We start from the raw sequence: 19,101 nt of genomic DNA on the forward strand, positions 1-19,101 counted from the left end.
GGCGCACAGCAACAGACGAATTCGTGTTATTTTTGTTGGATCTTTTTGTTTCCTTCAAAGTGCGGATAATTTTTAAATGCAGCCCCACTTAGTCCGAGCGACACTATTACGGTTCGTAAAAAGCTGTCCCTCAAATGATACAGGTTATTTAAAATAGCACCCTTCCACTCTATCTCGTGGAAATGGTCAAACTGTCGTCTTCGTTTAAGCACGTCTTATTGTTGTTGTTGTTGTTGTTGTTTTTAACTTGAAGCCCTATTTATCCTGTTTAAGGTTTTCTGAGTTTTGGTGAAATCTGCCCCACCAGATTGATTCCTAACTGAATTGCATTTCGACAGAACTTCAGGATATTTTTTTGTACCCCTTTTTAATGTGTTGATCAGGTTAAAAAATTGCAAATTCTATCCAATAAGTTGTTGTAGGTTGTATTTTGTTTTCTTTTCCCACTATTACATGATAAATACAACAAATACATTTTAAATGTAATTACCAAAAACAATATGGTGGAGAACCTTTATAGGAATACTCATATCTGAAAGACAGTCAGATTAATACTCTTTACTCGCCAATGATGTTTGAAGATAGAGGCCTTCGTGTACCACTTCCTTGATGCTCCAAATGCAACTCGCTATGAGGCACAACATCATGATGGAAATCATAACGGAAATCCAATTCTGTTCATGTTTCTTTAAACATCACTTATAAAGCTACAAGTCGTATGTCTGGTTGTGTTCACAATGTTTTACCCAAACTGTTCCAAGAGGGTTTTTACATACCATTTTCAAAACAAAGGAACTCGGTGATGCATTAAAAGATGCGTGCATTCAAGATATCATAGTTAATAACAAAACCATTATGGTAATAAATTTCATAGTTTGTTAATTATTATCCTTTCGTGGATTACCTGTTTATAGTTTTTCAAAATATTTTATAAGTACACATGCAATCTTCGGCTCCTACTCCCAAAAGAGCCAGGAGTTGTCAAATGTTGTCAAATATAGCGACGAGACGTTCAGTGTGAATTTGATCGAATCCAATTTATCGAGTTTTAAATCGAATTGATAGAGGCCCACTCGATATTGTCTTTTTTAAACTCAGTGAAATCACAGTGAAAGCACATTGCTTTTGGAACCGAGAGAGATATTGCAAGTTTATTCTCACTCACCCTGTTTTGATGTCTGATGTATTTCCTAAGACATCTTTTCGGAACAAAGGTTTTCCCCAGACCGGACTCAGTTCAATGATGTATCGGCGAATCCTAGCAATTCTGAGCTAGCTTCCGAACATCCCAATTCTGGTCTTCTTGCTACAGCGTTGCACCTAGGGTGATAGCTCTTCCCCCTCAAATAGATGGAAACCGGTCTGCGCCGTTTGCTGCTTTGCGTCGTATATTATACCTTTGTATGTACTCGACTGAGATGTCTCTAAGTGGCACCAAACGTTATGCCTCGCGCTGTTGATATTAGGGGCGAGTAGAGTTGTATTTGTTGCCGGTGGTCGTGACATTGTGAAACAATTTTGTTCAGTTCAAATTAGGGGTGAACAATTTTGTTTCGTTCAAATTGGGGCTCGGTCGATCGTCACGAAGCATGGATTGATTTTGTGTCTTATTTTGTACTTTACTGAAGCAGGGATTTTTTTTCGAAAGCAAACAATTTAAATCGCCAATTTTGTCAAAAGGTCTGGTGTGGTTTGAGGATTTGTATGGCGGTAGTAGATATACTGTAGTGCAAATTAAGAGAACTTTGCGGAGGCACGTTTTGAAGTGACCGACTATGAAAACTTTGTTTCTAGAAAAAAGCCCGAAAATCTTATTTTGCTTCGGTCAGTGTTTTTTACCGTGGGGAGAAAAATATTTTGATGATGATGGAATCGAACTGACCGAAACGTCGAGTGAAGGGAAGAATGCAAAATTAAACACACATCTGAACTCGAATTTTATCTTGCGGTTTTACAAGGTTTAGCAGGGTTTTGTGGGATTTTCTCGCTTGTTTTTTTTTAATCGATTAAAATGTGTTTCCTTGTTTCAATTCAATTCAATTCAATCCATATATATTTACATAATGCCACAATACTTTAATAAAACAATGTCCAAAAGTGAAGTAATACATAATATTATTAAGATTACACGTGTAGATTGATAAGAAAGAAAGACCAATAAATCGATAGGCAATTATGGAGACATCTTGCGAAGCTGGGGGCTTATATGAAGATGCCTTAACAAAACAAAACCAAAATGACAACTCAACAACTACTGAGACAGACTAACAATCGGACAAACAAAAATACAATACACATGGGATGAATGTAAATATTTAGGGCTGAAACAAAATAGATAATGCCATAAATGAATAACTCATGCAACTAGTCAAAGATCAAAACTGTGCATTAATGTTTGAGTAAAAACATAATCGAAAACAAATATATAAATAAACAGATGGATCAGCTGATCAAATAAACAATGAAAAAAAATCAAACACAATAAAGTTAACAGTAAGGAATTAGTTAACAATCAAAATGAATATTAGACAACAAATTCATTATAATCTTACGCACAATATACAAACAACACAATCAAATGGCAATAAAAAGTACACGAAGAAAATAAATTGTAAATGAGACAATCATGCAATGGTGAACAAATATATAAGCCATCAGTAAACAAATATACACCTGTTGGGGTAGATAATTTTAACGCAATTACCAAATAACAAATCAATTATTCAGAGCATAAATAAAATTTAATAACAGACATATAACTGACACAAAGCACTATAAATCAACACGTGAATACTTTAAAAAATACTTATTTACATGCCTTGTCTTCGGATGTTAAGATAAGTGGACGATTATGTCCGGCAACACTTGTGACGATGCGTTTCTAGACATTGAAAATGGTACTTTGGTTGTAAAAACAGAAACATGACAGAGAAGAAGAACAGGTGCAAAACCAAATCTAAATGAAGAACTAACTTTTAACACTTTCGAGAGGTAAATCCAAATTACAATTTAAGGTCTTGAACTTAATCACTAGCTTCAAGATTACTTGTAGGAGTACAATTTCAGTACATTTGTTTGTATCATTATCAAGTTGAGAATTCTATAAGCCATTTGTAGCTGCGGGTATATCAGCTCAACAAATCACTGTGTCTCTCCGCAAGTGAGTTAGTAACAAACTTTGACATTGTCTATTGCTCCTTTATATTTTGACTGATTTCAACTAAACTTTGTCAAAAGTATCAGTAGCCCAGCCCCAACATGTCACATGACCAAACAGGGGTCAAATGCAAATGATGGACTCCAGCTTCAAGTGTAACTTTCACGCTCCAGACGTGCAGAGCCAATTGCTGTGTTGGACAAAATAGATGAGGTTGTCTTCTGCTCCATTGGTGGCTTGGAGATGAGCCAAACCTTCGGCTTCCGTTCTTTCTTCAGGGCTTGTTTCGCCTGTTGCTGGCGGCTGACCATGGTCACGATGGTATAGAGATAAGGGTTGAGGGAGGAATTGATGGGCAGGACAAAGACAACCAACCAGGCGTAGACTTCCGGCTGGATCTGAATCACACTGGTCTGGGACAGGATGCCAAGAATAATGACAGGCATCCAACACAGGAAATCAGAGCCCACGATGACGGCCATCTTTGACGCCATCTTGATTTCTTCATCCTTGTGCGATTGGTGGCGCTTCACGCGCCGGATTGACCTCTTGACCTTTGCAAAGATGGCGGCGTAGCAAACGCTGACCAGGAGGAAACAGACGAGGTTGACACCGAGAAACAACACGATGGAGTATAACCATGTGGGTTTGCTGCCCTGGGGATGAGGGATCAAAAAGGTGTCGTTACCAAGCCCGCCACCAAGATCTTCCTCTTTAAAGGTGAAAGTGACTGGCCTGGTGAGTAACGGCAGACCAATGCAAACATCGGATAATCCGTAGATATCCGAGTCGCTGGTTACCAGGACCGTTGGAACGAGGCTTGCTACCAAGCATGTGACCCAAATCGAGGCTGTGAAAACCCATACCGAGTTCTCCTGGAGACGAACTCGGCTGAACGGATGGACGATGCACAGATAGCGATCCACGCTGATCAAGGTGATGAAGAACACGGAGGCTTCTGAGGACAACACTGAAATGACCCCTGCTGCCTTACAGAGGGCGCTGTTCCTCCACTCCGTAGCCGTCAGGTAGTACTCCTCTTTCTTGATGACGTCGACGGTGGCGATGATCACCATGTACACGCCCATCAGGAAATCGGACATGGCCAGGTTCAGCACCAGAAACGAGTGCACGTACTTGCTGCCCTTGCCGCTGTCATCCCGGATCCGCCAGGCGATGACCAACAGGTTGCCGATGAGGGCGCTAAAGCCCAGGATCCACATGAAGACCTGGAGGACAGTGTTGGGCATTAGCCGGCCGCAGTTGAACAGCGGTGACTCAAGCTGGATGTTGATGCACTGATTGTCATCTGGAAGCAGCGACTTGAAGTCACAGCACAGGCGATGGTCATCTACATATCTGTGTGTACATCAACCATAAAAAAGGGTAAATTAATGATTCAAGCCTAAAGCATAGAACTAACACAAGTTTAGTCAAGCAGACCAACACCGCAAATCTGGTAGGAACTGGTGTTACATGGCAGTATCTCACCGTGACACAACTTAACATATCTGCTTAATTTGTAATTAGAAGGTACTTTCTTTTCATCAGAATTTGTCAGTATTAATTTATCAAACTCTTACATTGTCTGAAGTGATTTGAGGTCTCTAATGGCGTCGTTATCCACTTCCGTCGCCTGTTGGTAACCCTTGGACGGATCTGAGCTCACTGTACCATCGCCACGCATCAATACCCTGAACGTTTGAGAAATTAAAGTTGACATAAGCGTCTAAAGTTGGTAAAATGTGGATATCAAAGTGACTGTAAGACGTAAAAGAGTTGTGTATCTGGAATTAATGTTGCATCCCGAGTTATTATTAACTGGAAAATGGGGACAAAGTGATGTAACTGTTCCTTCAAATGTTCACATGAGTGGGTTGTTGCCAGTCGCACCAGTAAGTTTTTTTTTTCACCGCGCTCAAAAAACTCACAATCTGCGAAGATGACCCAATCCGTTGAAGGCCCCGGCTCTGATGTATTGAATAGGCACTGATCGTATTCCCCTGATGAAGAGGGAGAGAAAACAAATTTAATTAAAGCTGTATATCTTTTTAATGTCGCAGCGATCTGTTTTTTTTTTCTACATGATTAGTTTGCTTATTCGCACTAGTGATGAATTGTGTGTTGTTTGTTTGTTTACAAACAAGGGTTGTTTTGGTATCAGCATTCGGTGTATTTTAATGTGTACGAATTCATAACATGTTCTGCCAGACCGTTTCCTTAACATCCAAGTAAAACGTACTGTTTTTTTTCTCATTAGGTTGTGTTTTTATTCCAGAGTTTCCCTAAATTCTGTGGTTGTATGACCTCCTTTTTCCGTCAAAAATGTTCGCCCACTATAGCATGTTTTTACTTGAGCAAGTAGTCGGTAACAGAATTATACTTACAAATTTTGCAGCATCGCGAGCTCGCTGAAAACACCCCAAGTCAACTCGGCAAGGTTGTTTTCTGATAAATCCCTGATAGAGAGAAAATGTACTTGTGAATTCAGTATCGGTGTTTTAAACAATTAACAATGGCGAAAGTCGTGTCTGTTCTAGGTTTTTCTCCACCTCTGAATACTAGTAATTTTTTTAAATTAGGATTCTGCAGAAATGCAATGCAAGGTCTTTCTGTTTGTCAACATTTGCATTAAATTATGTTAAAAGATTGTCACTTCATAAACTTGATATGTATTTTATAGAAACCGACTCCTTGCAACTAACAGCAGTATTATTACTTACAATGACTTCAGATTAACCAGGCCTGCGAATGTATTTTGCTTGAGTTGGAATATGTTGTTGTTCCTCAAGGACCTCAGAGTATTTGAAACAATAAAAGAGCAAAATACAAAAACGTTATTAAAAAGTGTTGTCAGGGTACTATAAAGTGCAAGTACTCTTTAAATTCCAAAGAGTGAAATTAGGGACTAGACGTTATAGAGTGAAAATCACTCTCATTTTCGATTGAAATAGTCTGAAAAATGAACCACTTCAGTCGAAGCTCGAGTGAAAACTCGATCTTAACGATTGACAAAATTTCACTCCAAAATGTCTAGTCCCTATAGTTTCCGAGTGTGAAGTGAATCTTCACTCGAATGGAGCGAATTTTTCTTTTTGGAATTTAGAGAGTAATGTTTAACTTGGAAATAGGAATAATAACTTTCAGCGAAGCTGCTGCTTACAGGGGAACTGTACCAAGCATGCCTCAAATACTCCCACTCAAAAATCAAAAAAAAAAATTGGTCGAGGAACTCACAGTCTCAGAAGCAATCCCTGTTTCTTGAAAAGTCCTTCGTTTAGTGTTGTCATGTTGCCCTTTGTTAGTTCCCTGTCAAAGAAAGAACCTATTTGAAACAAGCCCTTACACATACCTTAACTACTGTTTCGCGGTTGCACTTCAATTATACATAATAACAAAATTGATATTTTATATGAGACAACCTATTGAAATGAAACGTTGATTATGAATTGTTGATTTAGAAGCCTTCAAGGTGACATAGTAATGGTCAGGTATTGTAATTATTAGGTGAAGTCGACATTGATTAGTGGAACACTTTGTTGAAATTCTGGACAGCAAATTCTAACGTCAGAGATCTTGAATCTTTCTATCCTCCTTCCCATAATTCGCAAATGGTGTCATCTTGATTAAGTGTCAGATGTTGATGAGTTGAAGGTTGTATTCACTCTAAAGATAGATACTGAATGACGTCATCGACATGACGTCATTTATTCAGATGGGTTTAGGGGCGTTGCGCTTCTTCATTACAACACTTACAAAGTTGCCGTAACTTTAGCCAACTGGTCCACTGTTTCTGCATTCCAACCTTTCTTGCATTTCACATCCAGATCACCTTTGACCATGGAACAGTTGCATCCGGTCGGGCATTTCTTAACGTCTGGATTTGTTTACATAAAAATAAAGAAACATTTGTTTACATAAAAACAAACAAACAAACAAACAAACAAACAACCCAGCAAACAAACAAACGAATAATGAATGTTTCGCTTTATATAACCACAGAAAGTGAAATACAAAGCCCGAGTCGATTTCAGAACATAGCTGGCGAAATACATTCGTAACAATTGTTTTGTTTATTCTAAGACAAGATAAGTTTGCGGTAGCACCATGTGAATAAATATCTTTTGTGAGTATGTGTGGTTTTGAAAAGAACCGGAGTGTCTCAACGTTTCGAACAGTATGCTCTACCCTACATCTTACCATGTACCCAACATTCTACCCAACATCTTACCATGTTCGCATCTGCCATGTTATGAACCATCAACTACCACAAGCTTCGAAAATTAAAAGAAAAAAAATGCCCCAAAGCAATAATAGCTAATGGACATCACTGGAAAGCTCAAGCCCTGATTACACCTGCCACTAACCGCATTCCGTTTCGTCGTCGTGAAACAACTGACAGTCCACCTTCCCGTCACATACAGAGTCCTGCAGAAGACATTGCTGTTTCCCCTGACACACGTACAGCTGGCTGTCGCACGTCAAACTCACTGTTTAATTAGAGTTGAAAGAAAATACATCAATACTCGCTCAGTCACTAACTAGTCCACAATGGCACTTACACGGTCATTGGTTTTTATAACTCTTCTTCATTTGGGTGACTTCTTTGTGGACAATTTTGTTTCTTTGGTTAACGCTTGCTTGGAATACATGATGGTTCACGGGAGTACTGTTTTTATATTTCGTGCCCTGTATGATGTTGTTAAAAAGCAAGAATCACAGCAGATCTAAAAGAGAGGTCATTTTTTATTGAGAAGAGTGCCACCAACCACATTTGTTTTCGTCACTTTCATCCATGCAGTCCGCTATGCCATCACAGTAGGCGTTTGGCAACAGACAGAGGCTGGTTCCCTCTTGATGGGAGCACCGCGCTGAGCACTCCAATTCATCTTTATTGTCTTGAGAGTAAAAAAAGGTCATCGCAGACACAAAAAAGAAAATGAAAGGAAAGGTGATTTCAGACATCAATAAATACAGTTTTGGGATGATTTCTCTCCTTATTAGTGTGACAGGTGTACAAGATGACTTTGATTGCCCTTTATACGAAAGTAGACAGTCACAAATACATTTTATGGAATTCTCCTACCCATAGGGCTCATAGTAATATTGAATCCCCTTCTAGAGACGCTACTGTCCGTCTTGAGCTCAAGCCAAACCCTGCCGCTCTCAAAGGACATCTGAGAGACCTTGGTGGTCCCGGTCAGACTGGCCAACACCAGGCCCTCGCTGCTGTCGTTGCCGACCCCGATGTGCAGGTAGTCGTAGCTTTGCTCCAGGTGGAAGGTGTTGACGACCAGTCGGAGTTTCTCTCGGCTGCTGGCGAGGATGACCTCCCAGACACACGTGAGGGAGTCCGGGTAGATGCCGTACTGGTAGAGCGGGGAGGTGAGCTCGTACTCTGCCTGGCCGATGTCGATCAGGGTATCGCCACAAATATCTTGGCAAACAGAGGAAGAAAGTCGGTCATCAGTTGGTACATGAATGACAAATGCCGCAGATGCTATCGTACGCACCACGAAGTAACATATCGTGTGTTTGGATGACACAAGAGATACGCCACGGCGTCGTAAACCCCAACGTGACGGATTCGTCAGTTCGTTGATGGTGCAACTGCGATCCTCCTGTTAGTTTCTTTCTAACCCCTCCTTCAGGCCACATGCTGCCAATCGTTTACGCTGGGATGTGGTACCGGGTAAATTGTTAAAAACCTGTTGGAATAGATTTGGTAATCTATATACAATTTACAATATTCCTGTTCTTTCCAGACGACGACGATGACGTAGCAGCGGGGTTAAGTCACCTAAGTTAAAGACAAGTACACAACTACTCTAAATAGTAAAACGTAATCATACAACTTTGAGAATAGTGATTCTATTCTATCAGTGTGGTAACACCCTTTCCTTCTTCAAGGCTGATCTTTTTTGACTGAGACCTCACCTCCACAGTTTTCCTCATCCGTGTTGCCAGGGCAATGACCTCTACCATCGCAGACCTTCTGCGCCGATATGCAAATCAGCAAGGCGGTGCCGTTACAGGGCACTTGACCTTCACCGCAAGATGCTGCTTGCGAAAGAAAGTTTTTCATCTTTCAAAATCTGAGACTAATAAACCTACAAGGGTAGGTACAAGGAAATTACATTCCTTTACATTTACATGTGCTATCTCACATCATTCGCAATTGCATGCAACTAAAAATAACTACGCAGTGGTAATTTGCAAGTCAAAGACGGCTAGCCTCAAGAAAAAAGGCAAAGCAACCATTTCGTATTGACAACCAAACGTAACCAAAGTAGTATTTGACTCACCGAGAAAATTAGGCATCACAGAACACATACAGCAAACTAAATCACATGATGGGGTCCCGACGATGTACAATGGCAGAGAACCATTTGAATACAGGTATTGATTATTTGGATTGGGGAAACCGCGCCCCAACAGCAGGGGTTAAGTTTAACAAATTGTGCAACTGTGCAGGAAAATGTTTGAACCGTAGAAAGTGGATATTACACACGAAACTGTAACTATTATTCCAAAGAATGACTGCAAAGAAAAAAAAATGACTAACCATTTTGGACTTGTTCCAACTTGATTTGAAAACCTGTGAATCGTACAACGTAGTCCGACGTGAATGAGAGCCATATCTCTGCCGAGTAGAGAGACACACTCTCGGGGTAATGCTGGCCGGACATACTGAACGCTTCCCCCTGCGTCTGGTTGCCAAGGGAGAGAATATCATAAGATGCCTCTGTCTCGAACTCAAGGAACACGACCACGACGTCATAGTCTGGCTCCGCGTGGACGAACCACTCACAGTGCGTGTTCAATGGGTACAAGTCTGGGTACCCGAGCGAGGTGAGAGTATGAGACCCGGAGGATAGGTAAATAGTTATATCTCCACAGGACCCTACGCGTCAAAAAAAAAAAAAGATTATCCAATGAACACGAGCTTCACACGTCAAAAATGGCACATTGATGCATGCTACTTCTTTCTACTATTTTACATACTTTAACTCAAATACTTTGGAGCATGGGTTTATAAACGTACTTTAACCTGCAAAATGAAACATTTTCGGTATTATGACACCAGAGATTTATAAAGGGTACAATTGGAGTGTCATGGCCTAGCGAATAAGAGCACCGGACTCATGCTCTGGTGTTTCAGAGGAAAACAGTGGCGTGGGTTCGAGCCCGGGCCCAGACACTTGTGCCCTTAAGCAAGGCACTTAACCATTATTGCTTCGTCCTTCGGATGGGACGTAAAGCCGTCGGTCCCGTGTGTTGTGAAATGCAATGCACGTAAAAGAACCCAGTAACACTTATCACTAAGAGAAGGGATTTGCCCAGGTGTTTCTGGAATCCTAGTTATACTCCCTTGTGGAAGTCCTACAGGAGAAGAACCAACCAAGTAACCAAGTACCAAGTTGACTTACCGCATTGTTCCTCGTCGGAACGGTCCATACAATCGTAGTTAGCATCACATAGTGACGACGGATTTACACAGTCGTCGCCATGACTACACTTGTATTTGCCACTGCCGCAGCCTAGTACAAAGAGAGAAAAGCATAAACAGAGTAAGCTAAAAAAAAATCCGTTTGTAACTTACGGTTTGTAAATTCGGTTTGTAAATTACGCAGCTAGCTAATGATCGGCCCTTAGCAATTCTTCCCGACACATTGTTTGTGTCATTCTGTGATAGGCTCTTCGTGAAACTATTCTGTAGAAACGAGATGCGGAGATTTTCTATTTTAAAGTAGCCTCACCACAGTCAAATTCGTCATCGAATTCTGGGCAGTCGGGTTTCCCATCGCAGACTTGACTAGCGTTGATGCACAGTATCCCCGCAGAACAAGCGAACTTTCCACCTTCACACCCTGTAAGAATATTGGAGGTACAAAAATTATCCATTGCATAATTCGGTTTGATAAATGCTGACGACATACCACACATACAGTGTGTATACGTGGTGGAGGGCAAAACCTAATATTGATTGCCATACTGCTACATGTTGACTTTTTGGACACTTTAGAAGGTCAAGCATTTTCGTTTGAGAAACCTCGTTCCATTATTAGACTGATTTCTCCCTCTTTCTACTGTCTCCAATGGCAGGTCCTAAAGTCAGATTGGCTAACCATCTGGTTGGGATGACATGCTTTAAATCCTATCAGAACTCTTCAATCTTGTGGGGTTTTTTCTGTCGGAGAAACCCGAAACCCATCCCCAGACAAAACTACAAACCTCCAGACTCGTCAGCAAATTGCAAAGCATAATATACCTTGCACGTCATACTCAGCAGTCGTCACCAACATATTGGTTTACCTTTGAAACTTCCTTTTTAATTGCAACCCGAATTCCCTCCGAAAGAAAGGGAAAAATATCCGATGTCATCGAGGCAAACCATCAAACCTCATCTGCACCTGGTACTCATTGATTTTGTTCATCTCCTCGTGAAAGCTATAGACAAGGAAACATCTTTTAATCTGCATTGCTTTCCTTGGCATTCTTAATTACCCTCAGATAAAAAAGGGAGACCATTTCTAGAAACCTCTGAGTCATATGCAAAGCGCACCTTGCACTTCGTACTCAGTGATGTTCATCTCAACTCGGAGACGCCCGGGTGAGTTATAATTCCTCCCCCGGTAGATGACGTCCAGCTGAATCCAGACCAGCGGACCAGCCATCGTCAAGACCTTTGGGTACAGCCTGGCTGAGGCCACCTTCCAGACTCGCCCCCTGTAAGGCAGTTGCCCGTAACCGATATAGAACTTGGCGATGTCTTTGCGTCTCGAAGTGTCCACGTGGACGGCTAAGGGGAGAGACACGAAGTCCAGACGGATTCTAGAACGGTTGTTGGAGGTGGTCAGGAACCAGACGCAGTCGACTGTGACGTCGATCGGCCGCACGATGTTAATGGTGCTCCCTGGTGTCAGGGTGAGATAAGGATTGCCGTATCGTCCTGGGTGAGATGTTAAAGAAAACGAGAAAGTCTGATTTAAACCCGAGGTATATAAACAGATGTATACGACGTACACCCCTTTGCAAGTCTGTGAGAGGTAGCTATCTTTTTAATTGCCTCTTCCAATCATGATTCAAAGCGGGAAAGTGCAAGTGTCATTTTACATTTTACTACCAAATATCTGCCTGTGTAGGGATGATTTGCTTGGGCGTGGGCAGTAGTTGAGGGGATATGATACAATCCAAGTGAGCTACAGTAAATTATCTTGCTCGTAGACACCTCTGGGACCCAGGCAACACGACCAAAAAAATACAGAATTCTCACCGCCGCAGTCAACTTCCTCCATCTTTCCCCCGCAATAGCCGTGACCGTCGCAGACTCTGTCCCGGTGGATGCATTTGCCCGAAGAGGGACATCCATACTCATCGCTGGTGCAATTATTTCCTGTGGTAAACAAACAAGTTTGCATGTTTTGAACCACTGTGTTAAAGTTGACAACGTCACAGGACGTTTTGCAATCGCTCGGCGTTTCGATTCCGCCAGAAATCGAGGAGAAAGAGATGACAGAAAATAAAGGCAAACACCTGTTTGCCAAATTAAATGCCAGATCTCAGTGCAGAAAATCAGTGGTCGGAATGCTATTAAGTAAAATACTTAAAACAAAATACAGTAGCTTTCATATCACCTTTCTAAAAAAAAAAAGATCAAAATTTAATATTGAATTGGTGTATACACTCGAATCATACCTTTCACGCTACATCCATATTCGTCCTCCTTTACTGGACAATCCGGAAAACCATCACACCGTCTGGTTTCCGCCACACACTGCTGGTTCTGGCACTGGAATTCCCCAGGACCACATCCTAGAAAAGAAGTCTTGTGTTAGTTTATAGAAGCGTCAGAGAATTTGGATACAATTTGTAAATAAATAGCACAACACGACTGTCTCTGAATGTTTTATCCTTCCATTGTCATTCACCTTGCTTTTCAAAAGCCGTCACTTTGATCTTATACACCGTTCGTCTCAGATATTGGACGGGCGACAAGTCTGCAAAGATCCATATACTGGTCAGATTTGTGTAGAAGATCCTCATTTTTTCCACGGCAAGGCTGAAGAGCATCTCGGTGTCTTGGTTAGCGCCCTCTACGGCTGAGCCGGCCGAAGTGGCCGGGCCGACCGCGTTGTTTTCCAGGATGTTGACCTCGAGGATGCTGCCCTCTGGAATCCTGACAAGCCAGAAGCAGTCGACATTGGGCGGATCCCATTCATGGTCTCTTTCGATCCAAGTGGAGGCGTAGGTCATGACGTGAGAGGTACCTGGTGTCAGCGGTGGGATGACGGTGTTTCCACACATTTCTACGGGAACATGTTATATGCACACGTACATGTTAACACGATGGTAGTCTTGGCCAGAAACCCAGCAGTCACAGCAGGCGATTTGCTAACACTACAAGAGGTTGAACGATTTTAACCATAGCTGGTTTTCAAAATAATGGATTGTTGAAAATTGTTTCCACAGGGTTTGAAAGGTCGTGTTGGCAAACATAACGATTAAAATCCAGAATCCAGGGTTGGTGGTTTATACATCTGCATTGATGTAATTTTCTGTACTTTTACAGAAAAAAAAGAGGGCGACCTATTATTATCTGCACCATTTGAACAAAAGGCTGTAGAGAGTATTGACGGTCGTAGCATGCGGCTGCCCTATAAGACATCATTTTGGTGATTTGAAATTGACACTGCGTGGACTATTTCTTTTAATCGGTTATGCAAATAGAGGTCAGGGGTTATCCTTCGGGGTAAAGTCTTACCGCAGTCGACCTGGTCCGAGAAGTCCCCGCAATCCAGGTGGGCGTCGCAATAGGCTGACGGCGGCAGGCAGACTAAGGAATAGGAGCAAAGTGTGGTGCCTTGCTCGCAAAAACCTGGTATTGGTCAAAAAGGTGAAAGAAACATGACTCACATGAGAATTTTGTCTTAGGAGGTATCCGTATCACATTGCTACGACCGGGAATAATACGCTCACCGACGGAAGCCACGGCTAGCGGCTGTAGCCACTTCCCAAAGGCTCGAGCCATATAGCCATACGCGATTCCCATCCGGCCTTAGTAGGGGCTCCATACAAATGTATTGTTGTTATATGAGACAATGCGAAATAATGCTTTATTATTAGGCTATAACAAGCGATCGAGGCTTTTGATTTTGGACTGATTCTCTTTTCCGCGATGTAATGGATGCTATAGATGGATATCGTTAGGTTGGGTAAAGCTTTGCACACTCGGCTACATCTTTCGAGACCACATCCCTGAAAAGGCAGGTATGCCATCAGTGTATCCTACCCGTCATATCATATGGTGCCGAGACATAGACTACCACCTACCGTCTACAGAAAAAAAACTAAGGGCGACAGAGAGGGCTGTGGAAAGAATAATGATAGGAGTAACAAAGAAGGGCAGGGTTGACAAATGAGGATCTAAGAAAGAAATGAAGAGTACAGGATATTATTCAGACCATTAAATCAAAGAAGTGGAGGTGGGCAGGTCATCTGGCGAGGAGGTATGACAATCGGTGGACGTGCAAAACAACCCACTGGACTCCAAGAAACCAAACCAGGAAAAAAGGGAGACAAAACAGAAGATGGAGGGATGAACTAACAACAAATATTGGCATTGCATGGCAAGAGACAGCTCAAGACAGAGTGAGATGGAAAATTGGTGAAGATACTTTCCTTCTGCAGTGGAGCGAAACACGCTAGACAGACAGATGAATATGGAGCCAGCCTTTCTCGCTCCGGTTCTCTGGAATCGTGGCAGCCTATGATGTTCATGCATTCTGATTTCATTGCAATGTTCATGATGTATAAAGTATGGTGAACATTAGAGTTGTGTAAATATACGTAGTGAACTAACCTGGTTCATCCCGCTGGGTGAATTGTAATTCAAACTCCACACAGTCAAGATTACCAAGCCCATGAGCAGAGACGTTGACCCAGGCTAGGCTGCTGTTCACAATGTACGTCCTACCGTCGTCCAAGAACCGGACGTAGTACAACCGCAGAGACGCCAGCGCGCTGGCCGCGTCGGACGAGTCGTTCCCCGCCCCGATCGTTAACTCGTCCCCGCTGCTGATCTTGTTGGTGTATTTTCCGCGTTGCTGTAGTACCTGGACGTAGATGTTGGAGCCGGATTGGCTTGCAATGTGCCAGGTACAGGATATACTCACCGAGCATTGGTTGAGTACGTCGGTAGGGGGCGGGGCTCGGACATGGGCGACGGGTTCCGTATCGCTCAAGAGAATGTTTGTTTCTCCACACTCTGTGTCCGCTTTTAAAATGGGAGCACAATGAATGAGACATAGATTAAGTTATTATCGCAGGAGGAATAACACGCAGTCTTACGCGGTGACACCCTACAAAAAAGTAAAATGTTATTGTTTAACTTGTTGCCCATTATTTCCCAACATCTGAACAACCCAGGGTTTTTTCTTTTAAACAAATCTTATTGCAAATTAGTAAAACTATCATTCGAATAAATAAAATAACTGACAGTTCCATCCAACTTTCTGGTAATGTAACTGTACATGGACATAATGCTTTCGGCCGCTTTGTTTTTGCCCTAGCTAATGCGGGAAATCTAGCCGACACGCTTTTACTTGTTAAGTGACAACAATGCAATTTGTTTTTACCTTGTCATAACTGCTAAACAGGCACAAGATAAACGAAGCCCAATAAATGTAGAATTGGGGACGTGTGTGATCACTGCTACATCACAAGTTGTTAACACATAGTGGAAATTGCTTGAGTGTTCTACTTCATTTTGCGACGAATAACCAAACCTCTGCCTCTTCCTTTTTCTAGAAAGTGAAATTTTTTTTGACCTGTGCAATTCCAGATAATGTCTCATGCTCCTGAATCGTGCGAACCTGGTTTGTTCACAGGCTCACACATTGAAAGTAACGTCTTTACACCTGCCTAAGCTTATACGGGAAAAGGGTGTAATTGTACAGTTCTTGTAAAGTTCTAATTACCTTTCGAAAATGATGGCCAGGTCGATAGTCCTCCAAGAACCATGATCATCAGGCCAAAGGAGAGATTCATGGCTATTGTTGATTTGGGGCGCTGACAGCAGTTTTAAGAGACGATGAGGATATGATCTAAAACAAGAAATCCAAACACAAAAAGGTGCAACTTTGTATTGCAAGTTTTGATTGAAGAAGTTATGAAGGCGAACCTAAACAGATTGTGTTTCAGCGTCTGATATCCATCGATTTAAGCGGGATTTTTTTTTTAGGGAAAGACTACTTTTCGATAGTCCTCCAAGAACCATGAATACCCGTGCCGTTGCCATGACACGTTTCAGTTTGGTCATTGTCATTAACAGATTGGTATTGGACAAACACGTGTGCCGAAAGCAAAATCCATTTAATACGTGGGGGACAGATGTGCATGCAAACTTGCTATTGGGGGCATTTGCACTGGTTGCCTTGTATAGTGGTTACTTGGGAAAAGATTGGGTCAATTTCAGTACGAGATGTCTTAATGGACGAGTTACGGCCTTGGTGCACGGACATTTATTTCAGAATTGAATAGAGAGACGGTTAAGCCTATATGACAGTCCTGCATCTTAAGGAGCTCAATCAATCATCCACAATTTCTGGGTTTTAATAATGAACCCTTGAAAAGTGGGATAAATTTGACTATCAGAAGTGGTGTCACTACGAATTTGTCACGAAGAACACAATTGGCTAAACTAAGCACGCATCATTTCAGGTCACTTGATCTTGATTAGAAATAAAAAGGGAAAATGTCTATGGTAATTGTCCGATCATACGCTATAACACGTTACTAAATAACAGTTGGACGCCAGTAGCATTGCCAAGCAACTGCTGAACTTGTCCAAATTGTTTTTAAAAGTAATTTACAAACGTGTAAAGGGAAAATGTCTATGGTAATGGTCGGATCATACGCTATAACACGTTACTAAATAACAGTTTGACGCCAGTAGCATTGCCAAGCAACTGCTGAAATTGCCCAAAGTGCTTTTAAAAGTAATTTACAAACGTGTGGGTTCGGGTTCACACATGTTGACTAGTTTGTAGCTTAAAACAGGGTCCATTTTGCTGACAGAAACTATGGGGTCTCCGTCTTCATGTCTGGGCATTCAATTGAATCGGTCATAGTAAAAGGCAATTATAAAACTCCGTCACTCGGTCACGTCACTGCTATCAAAACTGCCGTTACTCCTTTATTTTATTTTTGATAATCAACCACGTCGCTGTAGGTGCAGATTAATTGTATGTCACTAGTTTTTGACGACACAAATATCTCAAATCAAAGTGCCACACAGTTTAAGCGCCACAATCTACACCATTTAAACAGCTGCCTTTTTTAAACAATCCCCATCTCGCAATCAACTTTGACCTTTTAGTTGATTTATTGTCGGTAAACACCAATATTAGAATCGGCTTCTATTTTTAAAGCTCATGCTAGGGTCACACATTCCCGAATTAATTGTGAATACAACAAAAATAAACCAAGAATTGAAATCGGTTCCCGAATCACCCCGACAATTTTGAACATGTTCAAATTGGTCGGGGCGCTTCCCGATCTTTCACGATCTTTCACTGAACTAACAGAATCATCCCGAGGCAGCCAAGGACCATCCAAGATTTACTCAAGAATTGCTATTCTTGGCGATTCGGCTTAAAAATCGGGAATGTGTAAACTTAGCATTAAGTTACTGTAAACCTCTTTTGTGATATTCAAAGGCGAAACTGCTAAAAAAAAAAAAACATCGACACTTCTTCGTCTTTGAGCCGAATAGACTTTGTATCTACAGTTCATTTCAAGTGACATATTGAGTGCTCTTTTGGAGTACGGTATTATCACAAAATGTGGGTAAACAGCTCGAAGTGCCTTTAATATTGTTGTGGTGTGGAATACGGACGACACCTTTTACTGTATACAGAAACGACTTGTGCTGCGCGGATTGGAAATGTAGGCGCGTAACTGCTTGACATACAAACACGGCATGAACACTTCAGATTATTTGTCAGACAAGCAAAAATTGCAAATTTTAAATGCAACAATTTCAACTGTAAATTGTGCTTTTTCTGAAAACTCTTACCTGCAGTATCTAACAGAAGCGAAATCCCAAGCCTGTCACTTGCTACAAAATGGAGATAATGATGAGTTGACGAATGTAAATGCTGTGCTACAGCCTGTCGAAATACCGGGGAAAATGAAGGTCGCTTTAGAAAGATCACCGCAGTGAGATCCGCGAGCGCTCTGCTGCTCCGTTGAGATAGGCACTTATAGAACCAACGTTGACATCAACATATGAAGTACATTCAGTGATTTATCCAACTGTCCAAGGCACCAAATCTACGGGTATCTGATCCTATAAATCCTGCACACTTCTTTGCTCTTCTGAGTGTCAGTTCGGTTTCGGGTTTAAAGCAACAATATCAGCTCTCCTCCCTGTTAATTTTCTTAAAACAGAAGCAAAGCACAAGTGCCTTTTTTATATACAAACGAGGATAATGCGCAAGCCCCAGTTCGGCTGGTTTGACTGTCAGCTAAAGTACTTTCACCGGGCTAACGTCTTCAAGAGCCAATCGAGGTTGTTACTCTGTACGATAAAACCTCACGCAACACGTCAATAGGGAACAAAATCCTGAGAATGATTTGATTGGTCATCAGCGCTTCTGTTGACTTTCCACAAAGTAATTCTCCATATCCGTTCTGAGGCACGGTGAATAAAAGCACGAACCACCGCTAAGGCGCTGGCGAGCTACAGGCGTCAACATCGGAAAATGACCCCCTTCTTTAATTGACGAAAGGTGCTTTCAAGCACGTCTTGGAGAGACAGCACAGCACTTGCTTTTTTAAGATCTCTTCCGCTTTTGAACCTTGGACTATTTTTTTTTAAGCTTGAGCTTTGATATTCTAATAAAGCAATACAAGAAAGTTATCATCCAAGGCACAACACG

General features: G+C 41.7%; 1 protein-coding gene across 1 annotated transcript; it reads right to left on the minus strand.

Annotated features, from left to right (window-relative positions):
* Positions 1 to 3,306: 3,306 nt before the first annotated feature.
* On the minus strand, positions 3,307 to 16,207 carry LOC119725371. The gene is made up of 21 exons (XM_038196776.1): positions 16,138 to 16,207; positions 15,021 to 15,434; positions 13,923 to 14,036; positions 13,090 to 13,467; positions 12,857 to 12,973; positions 12,435 to 12,554; positions 11,724 to 12,110; positions 10,918 to 11,028; positions 10,588 to 10,698; positions 9,723 to 10,061; positions 9,095 to 9,217; positions 8,244 to 8,594; positions 7,927 to 8,055; positions 7,525 to 7,647; positions 6,914 to 7,034; positions 6,395 to 6,466; positions 5,881 to 5,952; positions 5,545 to 5,616; positions 5,089 to 5,160; positions 4,741 to 4,851; positions 3,307 to 4,516 (listed from the first exon to the last, which is right to left on the minus strand). The coding sequence occupies exons 1-21, from the start codon at positions 16,205 to 16,207 to the stop codon at positions 3,307 to 3,309; spliced, it is 4,617 nt and encodes a 1,538-aa protein (XP_038052704.1).
* Positions 16,208 to 19,101: the final 2,894 nt, after the last annotated feature.

Source organism: Patiria miniata, unplaced genomic scaffold (assembly GCF_015706575.1).
Source record: "Patiria miniata isolate m_02_andy unplaced genomic scaffold, ASM1570657v1 HiC_scaffold_19, whole genome shotgun sequence".
Lineage (NCBI taxonomy): Eukaryota > Metazoa > Echinodermata > Asteroidea > Valvatida > Asterinidae > Patiria > Patiria miniata.

Bases quoted from the DNA above. Each gene is read 5' to 3' on its own strand.
- LOC119725371 (XM_038196776.1), bottom strand. From the start codon at position 16,207: ATGAATCTCTCCTTTGGCCTGATGATCATGGTTCTTGGAGGACTATCG. The intron at 12,555-12,856 runs GTATGATTCGAG...TGTTTACCACAG, and splicing joins ATATGGATGTAGCGTGAAAG to GAAATAATTGCACCAGCGAT. The intron at 5,617-5,880 runs GTAAGTAATAAT...TCTCTCTATCAG, and splicing joins CTGGTTAATCTGAAGTCATT to GGATTTATCAGAAAACAACC.